The 21,004-nt window shown below is 42.8% G+C and overlaps 1 protein-coding gene across 3 annotated transcripts in view; it reads right to left on the minus strand.

The window, feature by feature from the left end:
- Tnr (tenascin R) overlaps positions 1-21,004 on the minus strand; it is a 504,972-nt gene that overhangs the window by 108,503 nt on the left and 375,465 nt on the right. For all 3 annotated transcript variants that reach the window (XR_001236464.1, XR_001236463.1, XM_013520943.1), the window contains exons 10-18: positions 15,992-16,081; positions 14,679-14,942; positions 13,805-14,074; positions 12,497-12,616; positions 11,513-11,659; positions 8,742-8,861; positions 5,641-5,784; positions 4,822-4,952; positions 3,781-3,913 (exon numbers count right to left, since the gene is read on the minus strand). Coding sequence is in view for 1 of the 3 variants with exons in the window: in XM_013520943.1 (XP_013376397.1) it covers positions 3,781-3,913; positions 4,822-4,952; positions 5,641-5,784; positions 8,742-8,861; positions 11,513-11,659; positions 12,497-12,616; positions 13,805-14,074; positions 14,679-14,942; positions 15,992-16,081 (1,419 nt within the window). In the remaining 2 variants the exon portion in view is untranslated. The remainder of the gene's footprint in view (positions 1-3,780; positions 3,914-4,821; positions 4,953-5,640; positions 5,785-8,741; positions 8,862-11,512; positions 11,660-12,496; positions 12,617-13,804; positions 14,075-14,678; positions 14,943-15,991; positions 16,082-21,004) is intronic.

Genomic DNA, 21,004 nt, shown 5'->3' on the forward strand with positions numbered 1-21,004 from the left:
TTAGCTGTCTCTGAGGATGAGCTTTAGCAAAAGACTTGTTTGCTTTTTATAGTATTAAAAGAGACAATGAAAATTGCCTCTCAGAAGATCATTTCACCAAGTCTCTGTTGCTCTGCAGGGAATATTTGTTTCCTCATTTATATTCATGTCTCTAAAAGACAAGTAGACCTTGGATGAAATTTCAGGCGACAGTAAATTATAAATAATGTATCCATATTTTTTTTCCTTCCATACTACTTGTATTTAATTCCCCCCAGAGTCTTGTGCAAACACCAGAGACAAGAGGACAGGAAGCTATTAACATGATGGAAAGAATGAAATGGTCTGATGCTATGTGGCAGGAACACAGCAAGGGAAGACATCTCGATCAAAGGAGGGTTTTAGGGTTTTGAGGTTTTGAGGCCAGATCTTTGCTTTTCTCCTTCTTTTCACATTTTTAGTGTTAATTTTTTTGACATTTCAACTCTGCTCCAGACCATTATGTAGGCATCTGTGGGTTGTGAGTGGATGCAGGTCAGCTTGGGGCCAAAATTTAAGCTTGGTTGTTTCATCACAGAAGGCATAGAAAACACTCGGAAGGATCAGCTGGGAGCAACACATCCTAAGAACAGCATGCTGCTAAGTGGGAAAGTCAGGTACTGACAATGAAGACAGAAAGGATGTTAGCTTCTAAAAGGAAATACGCCTCTAAATCCATCCTCCCTGATTTGCCATCACAGAGCCTCCAGTGTTCCCCAGACTGGCACAGCAGGAGTGATTCGTGCCTCAAGGAGGGGTGGGGGTTCAGGTTGTGAGCACTCCAAATCTTGTGTGCAAGTGAAGCCATTCTGCTCTTCATTCCTGCTTCTTATCCTTTGGTAACATCCTCACCCCCACCTTTAGGAAACTGATACCCTTGTATTCTTTTCCTCCTTGATAAAATTTGCTCTTGGCAGGAGTAGGAAAGATAGGGGGAAGGGACTGGCTATTGGCAATGAATGCTCATTAATATTAACATGCAGATGACTATGTAGCCCAGTGTACTTTATTCAGGAAAATTTGCATCAGGGTAGCAGACAGAGCCTGAAATTAGAGGGACTTTGGCATCATACTCTCCAGGCTGTACTTCCTTGCCTGCACCATCCTTTTGAAGAGTATTAAAAAACTTTCCCCACTCCTTCAGTTTTGCTTCACTAGAGACTTTCTCTTCTGCCCTGTGTAGCACTTAAGTTCAGTCAACATTTATTATGTCTGTCATATGTTGGGCTTTGTGCAAAAGACTTTAATATACATTATTTCTGCCCAAGCATTTAAAATTCTGCAACCAGTTGTTTCTGTGGGTTCTGGTAAATCTCCAAGAAAAAACCAGCAAGATTTGTTCATATCCATAACTTGCATTTAAATTTGCACTTTCTAGTAACACTGTGTGAAAACTTCCACACATGGATGCCCCTTGCTATGTACCAGGTAGTTGTTAGTGGAGTCTCTCTGGTCCCCAAAACTCTATGAGGAGCAAGCAGCTCAGTTAGTAGCTATATTTATTGCATAGGAAATTCAGCTCTTTGGTTTTCTCCTCTCTGAGCTGATGCCCCAGGATCCCAGGGGCAACTGGAGTCTTATAAAAACAAATGAACAAACTAACAACCTAAATATGTCCTGATAATCCCTTGCACTCTCCATCAAACAAAACCATTACCCTGGTCTCCTCTCCTGATTTCCATGTGAGTTGTTATGCCTTGGTTTATTTGATCCTATTGGATCTGGATCCAGCTGGATCTGCGATCCCACATCTGAACTATCAAACCTCCCTTGGTGCATTGGGAGCTGGTACACCTTTCCAAGCGTGGAGGGCTGAGGCACAGCTGCAGGATACCACAGAGACCTTGCGCAGGTTGTCTTTCTGCTCAGCACGCCTAGCTGTGGTACCACCAGGATGGCAATGAAAAGCTAATACTTCTGAAAACTGAAACCCATACACTGGGGGATAAAATTATTAGTTTAACTTAATAAATATGAAAAGTGGGAGCTCTGCTTAAGTACCTGTTATCTGTGTTCTTTTTATGGGAAAGAAATTCTTAATTCAGTGGCAAACTCCAACCCATAGGCCTTTAAGTGGTAGTTTGGGAAAGGGGACCATGGAAGGCCCTTTAGTTAACCTGTAGATGTGCAGGGAAGGACTTAAACAAGGAAAGTGACACCTTAATACTTAGAGAACATACCTTTGATGCAGCACAGAGGTGAGCATAATTGACTTCAGCCCCAGAAAAGAGATCAAATGTCCTCTAAATTCTACTTAGTAAAAATGCACCTTGGATTTATGTCTTGGTTGTGTGATCATGGCTTATTTTCATTTTTTAATTAAATAAAATGTTTGTTTTCCTGATTAGTGCATGCAAACAAGGAACTCTGTGAAGTATGGAAAGGTATAAAAAAGAAAAGAGAACTCAGTCATAAACTCAGTACCCTACAGAACCCCTGGGCTTGATGTGGAGTATTTGATCCATGTCTTCATTTGGGAGTTAGAATGAGTACATTGAGAGGAAGGCGTCTGAGTGGAGCTGGGAGACTTCCTGTCACCCTCTGAGTGTGAAGAGACAAGCTCTGGGGTATGGAGAAGAATCTAATCATCCCAGCACTTCCACACAGCAGGCAGACATGCATCTAAGTGCACAGAGAGGCTTGCATTTGCCCCACAGACTTGCACATTCAAGCCCCAGAGTATGAGGGAACCCTAGAATTCAGTCTGGGCTGGCAAGTCCCACATTACAAACCATAGCAAGGCACCAGGGAAGGTAGCAGAGAGGAATATTAACAACATACACATTAACAACATGCAGAGCTGGAACACCTTGAGGCAAATCCCAGCTCTGCCACCTAAGAGCTACGGGATACTGGGTGAGTCTGTGGCCTAATTTCCTCATCTGTTAATACATAGAGATAATAGTTCATACTGTATAGGTTATTGTGAAGATTAAATTAGATAATAGATATAATGCAGTTAGGACAATGCCTGGCAAATGGTGCCAAGGGGTAAATATAAAGTTATTTCCTGTTATAGATACAACAGTTTGATCCTTTAAGACTATTTTCAGGATATCTTCTGCTGACTTAAAGGAGTAAGGCTGGAGGGACAGTTAAATGCAAAAGTAAAAAGCGTTTGTTCAAATTCTGACCCAGGCACTCACTAGTCCTGCAAAGCTTTGACTTCCGTGCGCTTTGGTTTCATTAGGTGTAAAATGAAGAACAACAGTCTTCCCTGCCAGTTGTGTTAAGGACTGACTTGAGACCACAGGGATGCAAAAATGCTTTGTGTATGGAAAAGGGATGTCCATTTAGTACTGAGAGTTTACTCCTGCTATGAGTCTCTGAATAGGAGTGGCAGAGGAAGAAGGGAAGGAAGAACTTTTCTGGAAGAACAGACAGAAAAGCTGGGGATATAGCTCAGTGGCACAGCTCAGACACACCTGCCTGGCAAGTGTGAGGTCTTGAGTTTGATTCCTGGTACCATTAAAAAAAGAGAAACTCAAAAAAAAAAAAAAAAGAACAGACAGGAAAATGGAATAAAAAGGGACCCAGTGTCTTTAGTTGTTGCATTAGTTGGTCCCGGAGGATCAGGGATTTGGGTCCCCGGCTCTCACCACTACCTTGGTGGTGTGAAGAGGTTCTCAAACACCTTTGAAAGGGGAAGGAAGGAGGAGTGTCTTTGATAGGTTCCCCCCAGCTCAAGCTCAGCAAGGCTGCTGAGGAGCCAGATTCGTGCGGGAGAGGAGCCATCAAAGGGTTTTACAGTAATTGCCTTACCTGTGGTAAAGGCAGTGGAGGTGAGGCTGCTCCGCATGGCATCCTGAGCTGCCTGCAGGAGCACTGTGTAGTCCGTGTTTTCCAGTAGGCCTTCCAATCGGATCCACGTGTCCTCTGCATCCACAATCAGCTCCTACATAGAGCCAGAGGAGGAGAGGCAGATGGGACAACAGGCTTTTGATATGGGAAAGTAGGGAAGAGAAGCTCAGATTCTATGGCTAGTTAGGTCAATGGCCATAGTTGTCTTTGCCATCCCACAATAAGGAGAAAACTGTGCCAGTCAGCAGAAGGGATGGCTCTCATGTGAGATTCAGGCAAACTCCTAGCTCACAAATGTATTCTGAGACTTAGGCACCTGGATTATTGAACCCAGTGGTTTCCAGACTGCACTGGGCTTGCTTGAGAACATAGGGAGAAGCCAAGGCAGTAGGATGCTGGGCCTCTCTGCTCCCATCAAAAACACTAGCTCTGCTTTACTTTTTTCTGTATATTTGGATTTTGCACATCATTTCTTAAAAAGGATCCCACTGCAAACAAAAAATTTGAACTCCAGTGCTTTAGTGGGATTTGTGTTGACTGAGGACATAAAATAAAAATTTTCATTCTTTACTGTAGCCTATGTAGATGTTGCTCTTATAATGCTTATTGAGGCATAAAATCCAAAGTTGAATTTGGTGCCCAGCTCACATTTGCTTGGGCTGTTAGGAAAATCATTCCAATACCATGTAGAAGAAGTTTCCAGGGTTTTATGTCATAGTATTGGAAGTACCATCACACCTAGTGGAGTTGCAGGAGTAGACTAGAGCCTGGAGAAGACTAGACTTTGTAGAACCAGGGTTCATGGGCACCTAGGGCGTGGGGCTTGCAGACTAGGGCTCTATCCTCAACAGTAGGTTGTGTATCCAGGATGGGAAGCCCAGTTGGTTTCCTATGAATCGCTTTCTTCCTCCTTCCTGCAATTTCCACAGGTCACTCCTCTGTCAATTTTCACGTGCCACTGCAAGGGAGAAATGGACATGCCCCTTTCCAGCAAATTCTTACTTTGCGGCTTCCATCCATAGATTTATAGGTCAGAATGTAATTCTCAATCTCTGCCCTGGGAGGCTGCCAAGAGATCAGTGCACTCTGTCTGGTGACTTCACTGGCAGTCAGGTTTGCTGGAGGATCCAGGACTGCAAAGGAAGAAAATGCCATGGTGAACCTGTTTCTCCAGGGCCTCCCTACTTGTTTGCAGACCCGGCGATCTCCTTGACCACTTTTGTGCTCACGGGGCTGCTCACATACTGACCCCAATTCTAATTTGGACAGGGACGTAAAGGGCGTTCCTGAGTCAGAAGATGATCATTTAGAGTCATGACCATTCTTTCAGCTACTCCCCCACTTCCCTGACTTATGCCTCAGGGCTTGGGAATGATGTCTTCCAATCTGGAACTTCTATTCCTGGGACCCTGACCCTGGTCAACCACAGTCTGTGAGTGCTTGCTTGAATTTAAAACATTTTACCTTTGTCTATTATTTTCCTGCTCATGATCCCACCCAACATCTCTCTCCCCGATATACATCTTTTTAGTACCCATCAGACTTTTCTGGGCCAGATGCATTTTTAGTATTGGGCTGTATTGGTTCTCCCACTATCACATAGATCCCAGGGAGAATAGAAAAGAGACATGTGTCTACTGGCCGAGAGCTGCAGCTCACTTTCACTGAATTTGGGCTACAGCTGGCCAAAATAAAAAGAGCTTAAAGCTGTGCTATCCAAAACCTATAAACTATGATCTAGCTACTACATGAACACTAGTCATTTTTCAGATCCACAGAATCCTCCAAGAGTATCAGGCCTGCAGAGGACCATATACTCACGGGTAGAGAAGTTGGTGCTGATGGTGCCACTGGTCAGAGGTCCACTGGCGGCGTACATGGTGACAGTATAGTGGGTACTGGGAAGCAGGTCCACAAGTTGGAATTCCTCACTGAGCCCATCAACCAGGATGGTTTCTCCAGCAACTGCAGTCAGATGCATATGGATAAGGACTGAATAAGCCTGGGTGACTTAGCAAAGACCTATCGAATCTAAAGGGAATCTCACAAACTTTGGATGCTGTAGAATTTTGGAATAACTTTTATAGGTTATAGAGCTTGGCATGTTATACCTATGACAATCCCCCCTCACCTCTTTACAACTTAAGAAAAATGTTCATCATGTGGAGGCCAAGTTTCCTCCCTGCTATTCAGGTCTCTATAGTTAGAATAAGCTAAATATTTTGTCTATGTGAGCTTTTATTTCCTACAGCTCTTCCTAATTAAGTGCTGTGCTTTTTGTACTAAGAAAATTCAGCCCTCACCTCTCATTACATTTATGCAACAGTTCTAAAATCTTCACAATCCTGGCCGCTTTTCTTTGAACAAGTAATTGGGACACTGATAAGTGTCCCTGCCGAAATGCAAAACTTGGGGTAGAATTGAGAACAATACTTGAGATGCACTGGCCAGCCATACAAGTGGTCAGTCTGCTTCTATTTCTGTTGGTTTATTAATTTGTTATGCTTTAGGGCAACCATTTGCTATTGTTATCACATTCTGAGATAAGTACTAATCAAAGAACTTGTTTATTGCCACCCCATCCAATCTTTTGTAGTTGATTTTTTTACACCCATGGGCAGAGATTTGCATTTATATCTATTGCTTTTTGCCTTGTTGATTGAGTTGGGCCACTGTTTTAGATTATCAAGGTATTTTGGAATTTGGATTGTATTAACCCCAGTTTTATTTTATACACAAATTTAGTAAGCATGTCTTCTCTGGGTTCATTCAAACTGTTGATAAAACTGTTTATTACATCAGGGCCAATTCCTCCATTGGGCAATTAGAATATTTCAAAATCAATCAGCATTTAACCAAGTTTATTAAGTACATCTTCAAAGTAGGTAGGGCCTGAAGTTTTAAGTTAATTGTGGTCTGTACATATAGAAAAGCATGCAAACAAGTTAAAATAGAAACTAACTCTTTGGAAGACCATACACAATGACTACCTTTGTAATATACCCATCTGAGATGTTCTGTCATCAGTCATTGCGTGCCATACCATACAGGGGGCAGTTTCTCAAACTCCTCATGCTTTCTCATACCTTTGAAAATGCAGACAGGCTGTGCTTTTTCTTAGAATTCTCTTTTTTTCTCCTCTTCAGGTTCTTTGACTTTACCTTCTTCCTCCTTTCTTTCTTTCAACCCTGACCCCAAATCATAGTGGCCCATCAGATGTAGTCCACCATGTTCCATGTCTGCCCATATCATGACACTGTACACATCGCTGTAACTACTTACTTCTCTGAATCACCACTAAACACTTGTTTCATGAAGATAAGACCTCATGATTTGGTTCTGAATCTGTATAATCTTATCAACTGTATTTCCCAAGGGAGAGAACTAAAAGCACTTGTTAAATGAATAGAAGTGAATTTCTATGATGCAACTGTGCTTTGTACCCATGTCTTACTGCTGTAAGGTACCCAAGGAAGTTTTGACAGAAAAGAGAGTGTTGAAGTTAAGATTTTAAGGGTGGGTTTTCTAGGTAGAACTGCAGGGAGATAATGTCTTGGCAGGGGAAGCAACATGTGCAAATGCTTAAGAAACCATGGTGAGAGTGAAGAATGCAGATCATGACATGCACAGAAGGGTGGAGGGAGTTGAGATCAGTTGTGCATGAATACAGGGAAGTTCAGCTATATCCACAGTAGTGATATCCATTCTTTGGTTAGAATCACTCAATCAGCGACAGTTCAAGCTAACTCCAAATATGATCCATCATATGTTTTCCATCTTTAACTAAAGACTAAATAAGATGCAGTTTTCTAATGCTTTGCTGAAACACAAATATGCCAATAAAAAACCAGGACATAAAACAGTTTTGATGGTACTCACTCTTAGTGAACCTGAGGTGATATGTAGCCATCACTAACTACTTTTACGTTTTTATAGTTTTAATAGTCTGTTTTAGTTTTTACTTTCCCATGCTTTTACAATACTTTTAGTTCTTTGCAACTTACAGAATTGGTTTTTCTGCCACACTTTGAAAAGTCAAGACATCTGCCTGCCTTCTGTTTTCTGGTATCTTTGTTCTCTGTCTGAATATAACCTGCAACAATTCTGTGATCACATGTTTAATTTAGGAAGGGAAATAGTTTTCCTAAGCCTAGAGACTAGAGTATGCAGCACTATTTTGCTTTGAACTTCTCTATTCACCTTCAAATAATGCAAGGTGAACAAGCATGATGCAGATGACATTGAAATTCAAGATTTCACGCTGGTTCAACCTTTTGGACTGGAATGGGTAGAGAAGACGAAAACTACAGAAGAGTTTAGCAGCTCTGAATCCTTTGTCATCTTTTATCATGTATTGTCTGCTGCAAGCTTGGTCTTATAACTTCCATGTTTTTCTTGCTCTGTACACATCCAAAAAATTCTGCTTTCTTGTCAGTAGTATTTCAGGGCAAGTTTTTGCTCAGTTATGAGTTCAAGTGTTATTTCTCTTTTTTTTTTTGGTATTTTCTTCTGGTTACATGCCTTTTTCACACCTTTCAGATTTAGCTTTTGCAATTCCTATAGTTGATAGTTTTCAGAGTTTGAGGATATCTTGAGGGCTTTATAGCATAAATGAAGCAGGGAATCAGGGAAATTTCGAATTTGCCCCTCAGGGTGATAAAATGCTTTTTTTTTTTTTGGCAGCACTGGAGATTGAACATAGGGCCTTCACATTGAGCTACACCCACAGAACTTTCTTAAATTTTTGACTTCAAGGGAGTTCTTGAGAAGTTGCCAAAGCTGGGCTTGAACTTGTGATCCTTCTGCTTCAGCCTCTCAAGAGTGCTGGGATTACAGGAGTGCTCTACCACGCCAAACCTGACATCATTGGCCTGGTACCCACCATTCCTACCTTCCTGGTGCATAGACCTGAAGATACTCACCTGTGAAGTGTGTGAGGATAATGACATAGTTCTCCACTTCACCCACAGGTGCCTTCCACTGCAGTAGGGCTTCTGTTGGGGTGATGTTGGTAGCAATCAGATCCACAGGGTTATCCATGGCTGAAAGACAGTGGGAGAATATCAGTTGAGGGGGAGAGAAGCTGTAGGGTGGACGTGCAGTAAACTGTCAGAAATTTTACTCATGATGTGTATCTACTGCTGTGCTGGTAGAGTTGGGTACAGAGGGGTGAAGACTTCTCTTTCTCCCCTCTGACTCCATCAGCCTCATCTGCCTTTCCTCCTTCCTCTCGAGTATCCAGTTCTCCTTCAACAGACACCAGATCTTCCTTCATCAGTTACTTATCTGCAGAGCACTGTAGAGGTGATATGGGGGATTTCAAGGTGATCTTTGTGTTTTAAGCAATTAATTGTAGAGAACCTAAGAATGTATAGAAATTGTTTTAACTCTTAGGTAAATGAGATAACTATGCTTTCTGGTCTATTTACACTTTCATAAATGTAGGGTGTGCCTTGTGGAAAGATCTCCATTGGTGAACTTCAGGAAGTGCCATGGTCTCCCAGTGCTGAGAACTAAGAAGGTATTCAGTGAGGACTTGTGGAATGGCTGCATGGAATTCAGGTTGTCTCCAAGGTTGTACGCAATTACTGATTTCTTGCTTCACTACTCACAAGGGTCACCCTGGACTGAGTCCGTGGTATACTTTTTGTTGCATTGAGAGCCAAGGGTATTCTTACAGGCTGAGGAAGGCCAACAATGTCTGCTGGAGGAGCCAAATTTGCTTGTCATGGGACCATCTCCCTATTCTTACTTGCTCATGCTATACCTTTGCGTTATTACTGTGCTTCTCTTCCACAAATCCCATGAAGTCAGGATTACAATAGTTCAGGTTTCAATTCTTGTTATTACAATAGTTTAGCTATTTTAAGTTTAGGTTTACACAACTTACTTTGGGAACCAAGATCTGCTTTTGATCTGCCCCTGTTCTCTAATTGAAGGGTTTGTTGTTTTTGCCTGCCTATGTCCCTCATTACAAAGTGACAAGTAAAAAATATTTTTATAATTTTAAAGTGACTTTTATCAGTAATCCGTGCTTTCAGAGCTCTTCAAATGAAACCCTTATTAAACTACAGTTGACTTGATTTCTCAGAGACAAGCTTGATATCCTGAAGGAACTCCCATTTCTAAAAGTTGTGAGATTAGAGACTTTGCATTAAAACAGTAACAAACAAAGATATTTCTAGTTATTGCAAGTTGTGGAAATAGCTCTACTTGAACTTGAAGGAGGGCAGTTTGGGTTGGTGTACCACTGAACATCTGCTTTAGAAATACTTGCTGCTTCAGGCCAAGACCCTGAGGAATAAGCTGTTGACTGGAGTTGCTGCTCTTTTTCATCTTGGGAGTAGGAGGCTTTTAAAATCCATTTTATTGTCTTCAGTGAGAAGTAACACAATTTTCTGGGATTTTCAGGAAGATGGAAAGGAGGCTTTTTCTGGCTCATTGGTTATTTTTTTCTGGTCTACCTTTATTGACCAGCTACATTAATGATCGTAGGTAATTTAGGAGTTCAGGTAAGGTTTAAATTAAAAAAGCATAGTTGGGTTACTTGCATTCATACACACGGAAATAAACTGGGAAAGTTTAGACTATTCTGTGCTGTCTCCAAAAATATAAATTTTATATTTCTGAAAGACTTATTGGCCATCCTAAAAAAAAAAATAAAATGTTGATTTTAAGCTTGTTAGAACATCTATAACAGTGGTGGGGAATTTCAAGTCACATTTCCCTCATTTGGGAAATACTATTCTCCAGGGAAATAAGCAGCTTCAGGAAATCCAGGTGTACTCTTCATGAAGCAAGCCAGATGTTTTCTATCTGCTGTGGGAATAATGGCTTAACTTGGAGGTTCGGTCTGGACAATAAGGAAAGAAAATTTTGGCTGTGTCCAATGGCAAATCTTTGCTATTTCTGCATGGTGCAGTGACGGAGGAGCCAGAAGGAGGAGCAGGGGAGCTACTGAGGGAGACCTGGCTGTAGACTCATCCAAAGGGGCTTATTTTCTAGAGAAAGACATGTGTGGGACTTCTTCCCCACTTTCCCGTAGTGCAGGATGGTCACCCCTTTTACCTCCCTTTTGATTGAGAACTCAGAATACTTAGATCTGATTACAGGGCTGGGAGAACACGGACTACACACTGTCCCTGCACATTGGCTGAAGTGAGAGGGTCATGGCCTTTAAGGCTTTCTTCCTTTCTGGAGCATGAAGCAGGAGCAAATGTACTTACTTGGTGGGTTCTGGCCATATATGATGAGCAAGCTCATGACCCCGATTTTCATCTTACTTGAATAACAACTCTTTTTCTTTGAGGTGAACTTTCCTTCTCTGAGTATTTTTAAACATAAGACAAGATGTTCTCATCGGTCCTAGAATTCACTTCTACCATGTGTCTTTGGAAGCGCACTATTCGTGTTGCAAGTTCCATGTAAATTCCTAATGTAAACCAGAAAGACTCCTCTAGGCGATGACTCACCAAGCTCCTTTTATGAGACAGGACTATCAGTAAAGAAAGAATTTGCCAATTATCTTGCATGATAGTGAGTTGGAGGAGCCCTGGGAACAGACCCACAGACCCTGATCCTGGATCCAGTCTCCTCTGTATGAGCCAGAACAGCTTCACTCCTTGCCTCTTCTATTTGCAGTAAGTCCTCAGCTGGTGTCCTGATTTGACACACAGCAGGGAGATATACCTACCTGTGTGCACGAGGGTACAGATGCGCTCACTCTCCTCCCTGCCCCGAACACTGTTGAGGCTGATTTCATACTCAGTAGCTGGGTACAGCCTGGTGATGGTGAATTCTGTCACGGTGTTTGGTACCACTGAGCTGTCCAGCCGTCCCACTAAGGAAAGCAGAGTTCATAGTTAGTGTTTGAAACTTTCTCGTCAATGTGGTCCACAGCACAGTCTACATAGGGGTACTCTGTCATGAAGCGCAGATGGGTGTGAGAACTCAGCAAGGAGGGATAAGTGTTTCACGGCCGGGACTGTTGGAGTGAGAAGAGACCTTGCGTGCTAGTCCCATCCTTCATTTATTAGGTGGTTTTTTAAGAAGTTGGTTTCTGAGGCAGTTCTGTTCATGCAGTATAGAGGGCACATCTGCAAAGAGGACACCTGTGCAGCCCAGGGACAGGATGCTCTGGAAAGCTATTCTACCCTGACTGGAATTAAGCCAAACTTCTACTTTGTTAGCAGCGCCACATACACCAGTAAGAACCGGCAGGATTCAGGCAAGTTCTGTACCAACTTTCTCTGACTCATAACTTGGCTGGAATGGCAGAAACAGGACTGTGTCACTGTGATCCTCTCCAAGATCCATCTGGCTCTGCTGGGTCTTTAGCTCTGTTGAGTTTGAGTCTTGGACTTTCTCAGAAAAATAGCCTGGCTCCTGGCAAACTCATTTAGGGCTCTTTGTTTCTTATTGCATGACCTAGATAATGGTGAGGGCTACCTTTGCTAGCAGAGGGCCTACTTTGTGGGTAAATGTAGTCCAGCCTATTTTGAGAAATTTTGGTAAGTCCGTCTTTCACTGACACACTCATTTTGAGGGATCACGCCACAGAGAGGAGTTAAAATGCAGGCAGGGGCTGATGTCCTGTGGGCTATGATAATTTTCCAATAATAATCTGCACTGAACTCCAAGTCCCACTTATCTTTCAGAACTCAAATCATTTTATTACCTTGGGTGGGTCGATACGATACTCGGTAGTAATCAAAAGATGCAACGGGAGGGCTCCAGGAGACCATCACTGAGTCCTTGGTAACATTGCTAATCGTGATGTCTTTGGGGGGATCAATTCCTACAAAGATCCAGGTGGTTGTGAGAAAAGGAGAGAAAGAACAATGTGAAAAAGGAACTTTTATCCCCAGTTCTATGTTACTCAAGAGTCAATGGTGTCCCAGAGACTAAGATGTAATTAATCATTCTTAAAATCGTGGTCAGTCTTATGTCTCCCATGAAACCTGTGAGTATGGCCAAAGCAATATTTTTGGAGAGCATTTTAACAACAGAAAGCTAAGATGGCAGGGACTATGTCCATGCAGTAAATATTTCCTATTATCTGAAGGCCAACTAGGAACCTTGTTGTGAGTGCCATTATTTGTTTTGAATTGGGAATAACATAGTTATTTCCTCTGGGGGAAACTTCTTTTGGAAAAACCCAATTCTGCTGCTATCTCTTATTTTTTAGCAGCCACTTTGGTTCAATTTGGAAAAACTGTCTATTGACTGTAGTGGGATTTCAGAGCACAAGTCCAGAACAAATCCACTTTCCTAAATTGTGTTTCATTTAGACTGTATAGTTTTTTCTTTTACTGACTGCTAGGGAATTGCAGGGTTGAGTCTTATGAGTGTTTAATCCACTAGTCTGGTTTGTGAGTTCTTGTCAGTGGACTACCCAAACACATATATTCTTAGCCATATAAGCCTCATATTTGGGACTGGATTTGAAAATAGTGAGATAAAAATAATCCAATTCATCTCGAGTTTTCTCTGAGATTTGTACATTGTGTTTTCCAAACAATGTACAAATCAACCCCAATTTTTGAGTGCAAGGTTGCTGTGTAGTTGCATGTTAGAGCCGTGTTTTTCTGAGGAGGCATCATTTGCACTAGTGATCTTGTTGGGCAGTCAGAAGATATCTCTCCAGAGTGGGAACAGATGGCTATCCACTGTAGAGAGGTTCCTCTTGGAAACCAGCTTTCTTCAGGGATTTACCTTGGGCTGGTAGATCTCCTGACCAATACATTTAAGCCTTACCCTCCTCAAGACACTGAATCTGTCTTGCCTTCCAAATTGGAGTTTCCTATCTTATGCATCTTATGCAGCACTGGAAGAAGTGGCTGTTTGAGAGCAGCTCATAGACTCTCTCTGGCCATAGAGGGAGTCCCCTACACTGTGAGTATTTTTCTTTCTACATTTAATTGATTTGTCAAAGGCTATTGTGTGATCCATTTTCATCAATTGCTGCCAAGTCTTCCCGTCTTACCTGTGGTGATCGAGCCCATGATGGGCTCAGAAGTCACCGTGCCATGGACAGCCACCAGGTTGACAATATACTCAGTGGCTGGTTGTAAACCCATCAGGACAAAATGCCTCTTGGTGGCATCCAAGGAGACCTCCATCATTTCTTTCTCTTCATCTTGAGGACTGTAGTTCAGAATGAGTCTATCTGCTGGGGGAGATGGGTCACTCCACGTAATGTTGACACTAGAGGATGTCACATGAGAAAAGTGCAAATGGGAGATAGGGCGGAAACCTGAAAAATATAGAAGGTGGATGGTTCTGAAGCACAGGTGATGTGACAGCCATTGAGCTAGAAGAGCTACTTAAGTGACTGGATCTGCTCTCCTTGCTAATAAGAGTTACATCTTTACTCACTGCCCAGAGGTTCCATCTCCCTACACTCCAGTCCTGTCTATTCTACTTTTCCCAAGCCATATACTAAAAAATCAATTCTGATAAAACCAGAAATACCTCTGTGAGTTATTCATTATACAGATTAAGATTTAAAACCTCTCTTCTGGAAGGAATTTACCATGATCTCATGGATGCTTAGATTTCCCACTGAGTTTGTGCAGAAAGCGAAAGATGGACAGAATCAGCTATTGTGTCCAGGCTTCAGGACACCAGATATACATTTTCAGGCATGCAGCATCATTGCTCACCTTTCCCCTTTACTACTAGCAATTCCCACTTGATGCATGTATTAGTTTTCTTTCTGTCTCTTCTTTTTCTACAATCTTTTTTTCTTCTTTCTCTAAAGGAAATGGGACTTTGGAAGAGTGGATTCCCTGGATGACTTTCTCATGTGAAGATCCTCTGATCCTTGAACCTGGCTAAGATTTCCACCATTCTAGTACCTGTGAAGGCATCCACAGTGGACTCCAAGCTCTGCTGCCGACCTCTCTCAGCAGTAATGGAGATGATGTACTCTGCCCCAGGCTCCAGATCTGTCAATGTATACGAGGTCCTGTCCTTGGGCACAGTGACTTCTGAGGCAATTCCAGAGGATGGTGTAAAGGTAATCCTGTAGTGGTCAATGGGACCACTGGCCTTGGTCCAGATGAGGGAAATGGAGGTCTCTGAGGAGGCTGTCACCATGAGGTCTCGGGGACTGTCAAGTTCTGTGGGTCAACATAAGTGGCTTATTTGGATGACCAATATCTATTGGCCACCCTATGTGTGTCCAAGATATCAGTAAGACTGCCCACCGTGAGTTTTAGCATGTCATTGTTGACGCTCATCTCACATTTTGTTAAGCAGTTTCCTTTCAAAACACGAACAATGGCTCATCAAACATTATTATTAGGCCTGACATCACTTGAATGCATCCACCTCTGGGGCAAAGCTGGCTGGGTATTTTCAAACTCTCCCTATTAATTTTCACCCAACCGTTCTCAGTAAGTCAACCAGAACAAAACTGGAACCACCACCAATTAGGAATGTGAAATTCCTGGCAAAAGAAGTTCTCCTTGGTTTCTTTCTGTTTCTGTCTGTGAGATTATTTTAACTTGGCCTAACAATGGGTGCACAGAGGACTTGATGTGAGGACTCCTGGAGACTCTTATCGTGTGCTTCTCTAGTAAGACTGCTTGTTCTAGACTGAATCTTGGGGATAGTGATTAGTCCAAAGTCCCCAGCCCAGCTCAGCCCAGATTGCTTATAGCTGAGCACTGGAGTTATTTTGAAATTTACCTAAGATTTAGAAACAAAACTGTTGGTGCTAGAGCAGCAGGGTCTCCAGTGGACTTTTTTTTTTTTTTTTTTCACTGCTCTTGGATTTAGTACATTATTTCCTCCATTAGCCTTTTCGAGGACTTCTGTTGTACAGGCTGAGGACACTCACCCCATTCTGCCTATTGTCATGTGGTCTAGGTAGATATACAGCCTGCTGTAGCACCAGAATTTTGGGATTTTCCATCTCTGCCCTGCTCAGCTCTGGGTAGGCTTTCATATTGGGAGGACCATGCACAGATCTACGGGAAAGATGATGGAATTCTATGCTGACATCAGGAGTTGGTTATTCATAGCTGAATGTTGTCTCTAGCTTGGTGATTGTCATGAGGGCCCTGTTCACTTGGGGGCATAGACTTACGAGAGGTCTTGGCAGAATAGGTCCCTATGGCTTCTCAGCTTTCAGGCTAACTTCTGTTTCCCCCACCCTCCTACTCACCAGTCCTGGCATTCATGGTGGCTGGCACGCTTTGCTGTGAGTTCATAATGGCAGATATTCCAACTCCATACTCAGTGCCAGGTACCAGATCTATCAGTAGATGCAGAAACAAACATTATTCTCTGTGTCGGGGGTGGGGAAGGCTGAAAGGGAAGAAAATAACTTAGACTTCTGTTCAGGTCTTGTGTTTAGTTTTCCCTGAGTCCTCTTTTGATTTCCTTCATGAGAAAGTCCCATTTTCCTACTTAGGACATCCACACCAAGCCAATAAGATGAGCTTGCTTGTGCCCAGCTTCCTCTAGGTTGCAGGTCTCTGAAGGGTGGTGAGGCTGCCTTTGTTAGTGACCTTCAGAAGTTTGGATACCTGTATGCTTAGAGTACCAGGTTGGCTAGGACTTGTAGAGCAGGTCCTAGTTTAAACTGTGAATTTGGGGAACATGTAATTGAGAGCTACAATGGGGGCATGGGTCTTTAAAGCATTTCTTGAATGTTGTATCTGAGGATCACACCCAAGTTTTATAGATAGGAACTGAGGCTATGTGTAGACTCTGGTGTCCTTTCTAGAGATCAATGTAGAAGGACTTTTTCTCTGTACATGGGGCTGTCTGGCCTTTAAGTAATGGCCTGGGAAGCCCCCAGTAAACTCAGCAACTTAGGCCTAGAGCCATGGCTCCCATCTTAGCATGACTTCTGATGGACTCCAGGAAGGTGGAAGAAATATAAAAAACTGTCCAACTAAAGGGCACAAGCCTCTGAAAAAATCCCGTAGGGGTTCATTATAAAGAATCACTGACAGGCTTCCAGAGTGTCTGGAATTCTCTGGGGTATCTCCCTGGCCTCTTCCACGTTTATTTTCAAACCAATTGTTTTGACTTCTGTATTAGTTTCCTATTGCTGCTGTGACAAATCACTGCAATTCAGTGGCTTACAACAATGGCACTTTATGATCTTATAATCCAGGAAGTTTGAAGTCTAAAATGGTTTAGCAGGGTTATATGCCCTCTGAGGCCCCTGAGGAGAATCCATTTCTTCACCCTTTTCAGCTTCTGGAGGCTGCGTGCACTCCTTGGCTGATGGCTGCGTAATCTATCTTCAAAGCCAGCACCTCAGCATTGTCACATCTGTTTCTCATCCGATTGTGGCTTTCACTGTCATATCTACTCTGACCTCTCTGCATCTATCTTGTAAGGATTACTTTGGGATTATCTGGATAGTACAGGATGATTTTCCTCATTTTAGGATTGTTAATTTCATCACATTTGCAAAGTCTCTTTTGCCACATAAAAGTGACACAAGGGCTAGGAATTAGAATGTGGACACCTTTGGGGATTATTATTCCATTACACCACCACTGACTGGCATCAAACTTATCTTTGTTTTTAAGCCTGAGGTTGTAGAAAATCAAATGGTCATCTTCTGGGTCTTCCAGTAGTCAGCCAGACAATGCCTGGTATGCTTCTGTGGTGTTATGTATGGGCTCCACAGAACCATGGATTATCATTATATTATCCTGCATCTATGCACTTTTTGAAATTGAGTGTGCTCTGGAGCCTCACTAGTCTTTGGGAGGAAGGTGGGATGGGAGGTCTCTTTTTCATTTGTGTTGTTTCCTGCAGCTACTCTTACAAGTTACTGTAAACTGGTGGCTTATAAGAACAACAGTGCATTCTCTCACAGTTTCGGAGTCTAGAAGTCTAAATTCTGAGCATCAGCATGGCCATGCTCCTCTTGGAGGTTTAAGGGAAAATCCTTCTTTGCCTCTTCCTGGGTTCTGGTGGTTACCGGCAATGCTTGGCTGTGGCTTATAGCCACATCACTGTGACCTCTGCCTTTGTGTGTCTGTGTTCTCTCATTCTATGAGGACACCAGTCACACTGTAATCCAGTATGACCTCATTTTAAATTGAGCACATCTCCCAAGAACCTCTTTCCGAATAAGATCATATCTGCAGGTTCCAACTGGACATGAATTTTGTTCAACTCAGTATACCATCTTTTTCTAAAGAAAAATGAGACACAGTTACAGAAGATTCTTAAACTTCTGGCCTCAGGGTTCAGGTTTTTTTTTAATCAGAATGGCAAGGCCTTGCTCAGCCCCCCAACTCACCTGGTCCTTAAGGCAGTATGACTTCCCTGAGATTCCTGAGGTAATAGAAATGATTTTGCTAGGACGTGCTTGGAGAAGCCTTCCTGAAACAAACAGCTTATGGCTTGGTTTGGCTAAGGGGATAATCGCTTCCAGAGGTTTAGCCAGAGGATCCCCCAACTTTAATGCAGCCCACACAATAGATATCTTGATATGTGCTGGTCAGGCTATCTTGAAGGAATGCCACGCTGAGCCCTGTCTGGGCAGGCATTAGGATCAGCCCTCTCTTTTCCTTCCCAAACCAGTTTCTTCCCTTTCCTAGCCCTCAGTTCTTTCTTTGTCCAACATGTTAACATCAGTGGAAGTAAAGTGTGAATTCTGACAGACTTAGAAGTCTGACCTACTACCTTTTATATTCAGGGTCTGGCACCTCCCACATGTGTGATTTTGATGACTTAACATCTTTGGGCCTCAGTTTCTGTAGAATGGGAATAATAATCGTTTCTATCTCAGAAGGTCATTGTGAGGAGTAAAAGCATCCCTGTGTTTAAAGGACGTCTCCTGACCCACAGTGACAGTACCCAGGAGTATTATTACCCAGCACCGAGACTACTGTGAAGTTTTGAGTTCTTTTATACAAGTGGTGTCATCAGCTGTAGAAAGTGTCCCAGACTCCCAGACATGCACAGGTTGGTCCTAGGCACAGCTGTAGTTGTTGATTTGCTGAGGCTTAGCCTGTCGACTCTGATGGGAACCAGGATGTCCAGGTGTCAGTGAGCAGCTTGCCCTGGCTGGGGCGGCTGCCTGCCTCTAGTTTGAGTGGGTGATTGCCCTGCTTCCAGATCTGTTCCAAACACATATTTATCTCCAACAATACTTTTGGTGAATCCCAGGTATATCCTCCCCACTGGAGAAATTAGATTACTTTTGGGACATAAACTACTTTTCCCAGGCAGCTGATTGAGACCTTCAATTGCCTATAATGAAGTAGAAATTCTCCAACGCAGATGAAGGGTGACAGATTGAGGGAGTAAGACAGAAATTATATGTTGCCAAACGGATCTAACATGTTAACATTTTCATCCGAGTTTCTTATTTATGAAGCTTAAATGAAACGTTCAATAATTTACAACAGAATCGTCTTCTCCCAGAAAATGGCAGAGGTGAATTTAAAGCACTTTCTTCCCAGGTTTTCTGTCTAGGGGATGGGGAAGTGGGACTGGCTCACGGGCTCATGCCTGCTGCTTTCTTTGATTTTTAGCAGCTTTCTTCCTGCGGTACAAGTGAGTTGTGACTCTTTGCCAGCAGGTGAAATGCAGTTCTGCTGGAAAAGAAAATGTGCCTCCAAGACATACTTGGAGCACTTGCCTATTAGCACTCTGTGCTCCCAGGGAATCCCTGCTTTTAAAGGACCCATTGCTCTCTATCAGTGCTCCCTTTACTTTTCCATCCAATTTCTGCAAGTGGTAGCCTATAAATGGCTTTGTGCTCTTTCTTAGCAAAGGCTCAGAAAATTTGTCCTAGAGGAAACCACCATTCTCCATCCCTCACAGAACTTCCTCTGTTGGGTGAGAGGTTGACGCTTTTCAATTTCACCACACCTCCCTTCTTCTCTGAAAGCATCCCCACAAGCATCCCCATTCATTTCCAATCATGATGCAAGGTTTGCACAATGTTTGGCTACCTAAACTGTAGGTGGGTCTCTGGAATTTAACTTTAGATTGGCTTAGATTCAGCTCATATTTTTGTTTTTGCTGTTCCAAAGGACTATGAGTCATTATTTTAAGTTAATTTTCTCCAGGCATTTGCTTACTCTTTGAGGGAATGGTTATTCCGAAACATAAGGAAATCTTAATAAAATAAGAAGGAAGCACACACTTCATCCACTCCACAAATATTATTGAGGGCTTCCTTTGTGTCAGGCACAAGACTATGGGCAGGGGATACCAGCTGACCTGAGCAGACATCACTCTGGCCCTTTTGGGGATCAAAAGAAATCTGTACTGAAAAGTAATTAATTGTTTAAAACACACCCACAATATGCCAAGTTCCATGCAATACATAATCTAGGAGAACAATGAAGAAAAAAGAGCAGGAAGACAGAAGAGGGGAAAGAAGGAGAATTTTTAAATGTCTGATGGTAAAGACTATTGTGACAATTGTATACGTTATTTCATTTAATTCCCCTTGGCTTTGCTGGGTGGATATTGCTCATGAGTGAACAGACTCAGAGAAGTCCATGCCTTGGGAAAGGCCACACATCTAATACAAATGAAAAGTTTTGTTTAGAACCAAATCCTCCTGTTCTCTCCACCTTCTGTCCCTGAGAGTCTTACAGGTTGGCAGCGGGGCGTGGAGCAAGCAAACTGCAATTTGGGTGACTTTATACAACTCCAGGTGGTGCTAACAAGAGCTGCTTCAGAGCAAGATTGGACCAGCATAGGCTGGAGTAGCCAGAGAAGGGACTTCAGGTGGGCTTTGAAAGCTGGCTAATATCAGGAAAGGGGCAGGGAAGGAAACGTGGAATTCTCTGGGGTCAGAGTGGGGCACAGAGGCAGCAGTAAGTTAGTTAGGGCTAGAGGGCAATTGAAGTGAGAAAATTGTTACCTGTACTGCAAGAACTGTGGTGATAAAAGCAGAATGCCTCACATTCCCGGTACTTAAGAAACCCATTCCTTATGCTTGCTGCTACTGGTGGAGAAATTGCTGGGGAGGAAGGGGCCCCCAAACCAACGTTGCTCTCTCTTGCCAGCAAAAACATGAATACGGCACTTGGGGGCTGCAGGTTTTGTTGGATTCAGATGGATATGTAGAAATATGGACCCTTTCCATCCCTGAATACCTGAGCTCACCTGTGAAGCTCAAGTTCACCAAAGTAAGGACAGGGTTTTTGTTGACCCTAGTGCCCTGGCCTCCTGTTTGCATAGA

This window comes from Chinchilla lanigera, unplaced genomic scaffold, assembly GCF_000276665.1.
Source record: "Chinchilla lanigera isolate Chin_1 unplaced genomic scaffold, ChiLan1.0 scaffold00005, whole genome shotgun sequence".
Lineage (NCBI taxonomy): Eukaryota > Metazoa > Chordata > Mammalia > Rodentia > Chinchillidae > Chinchilla > Chinchilla lanigera.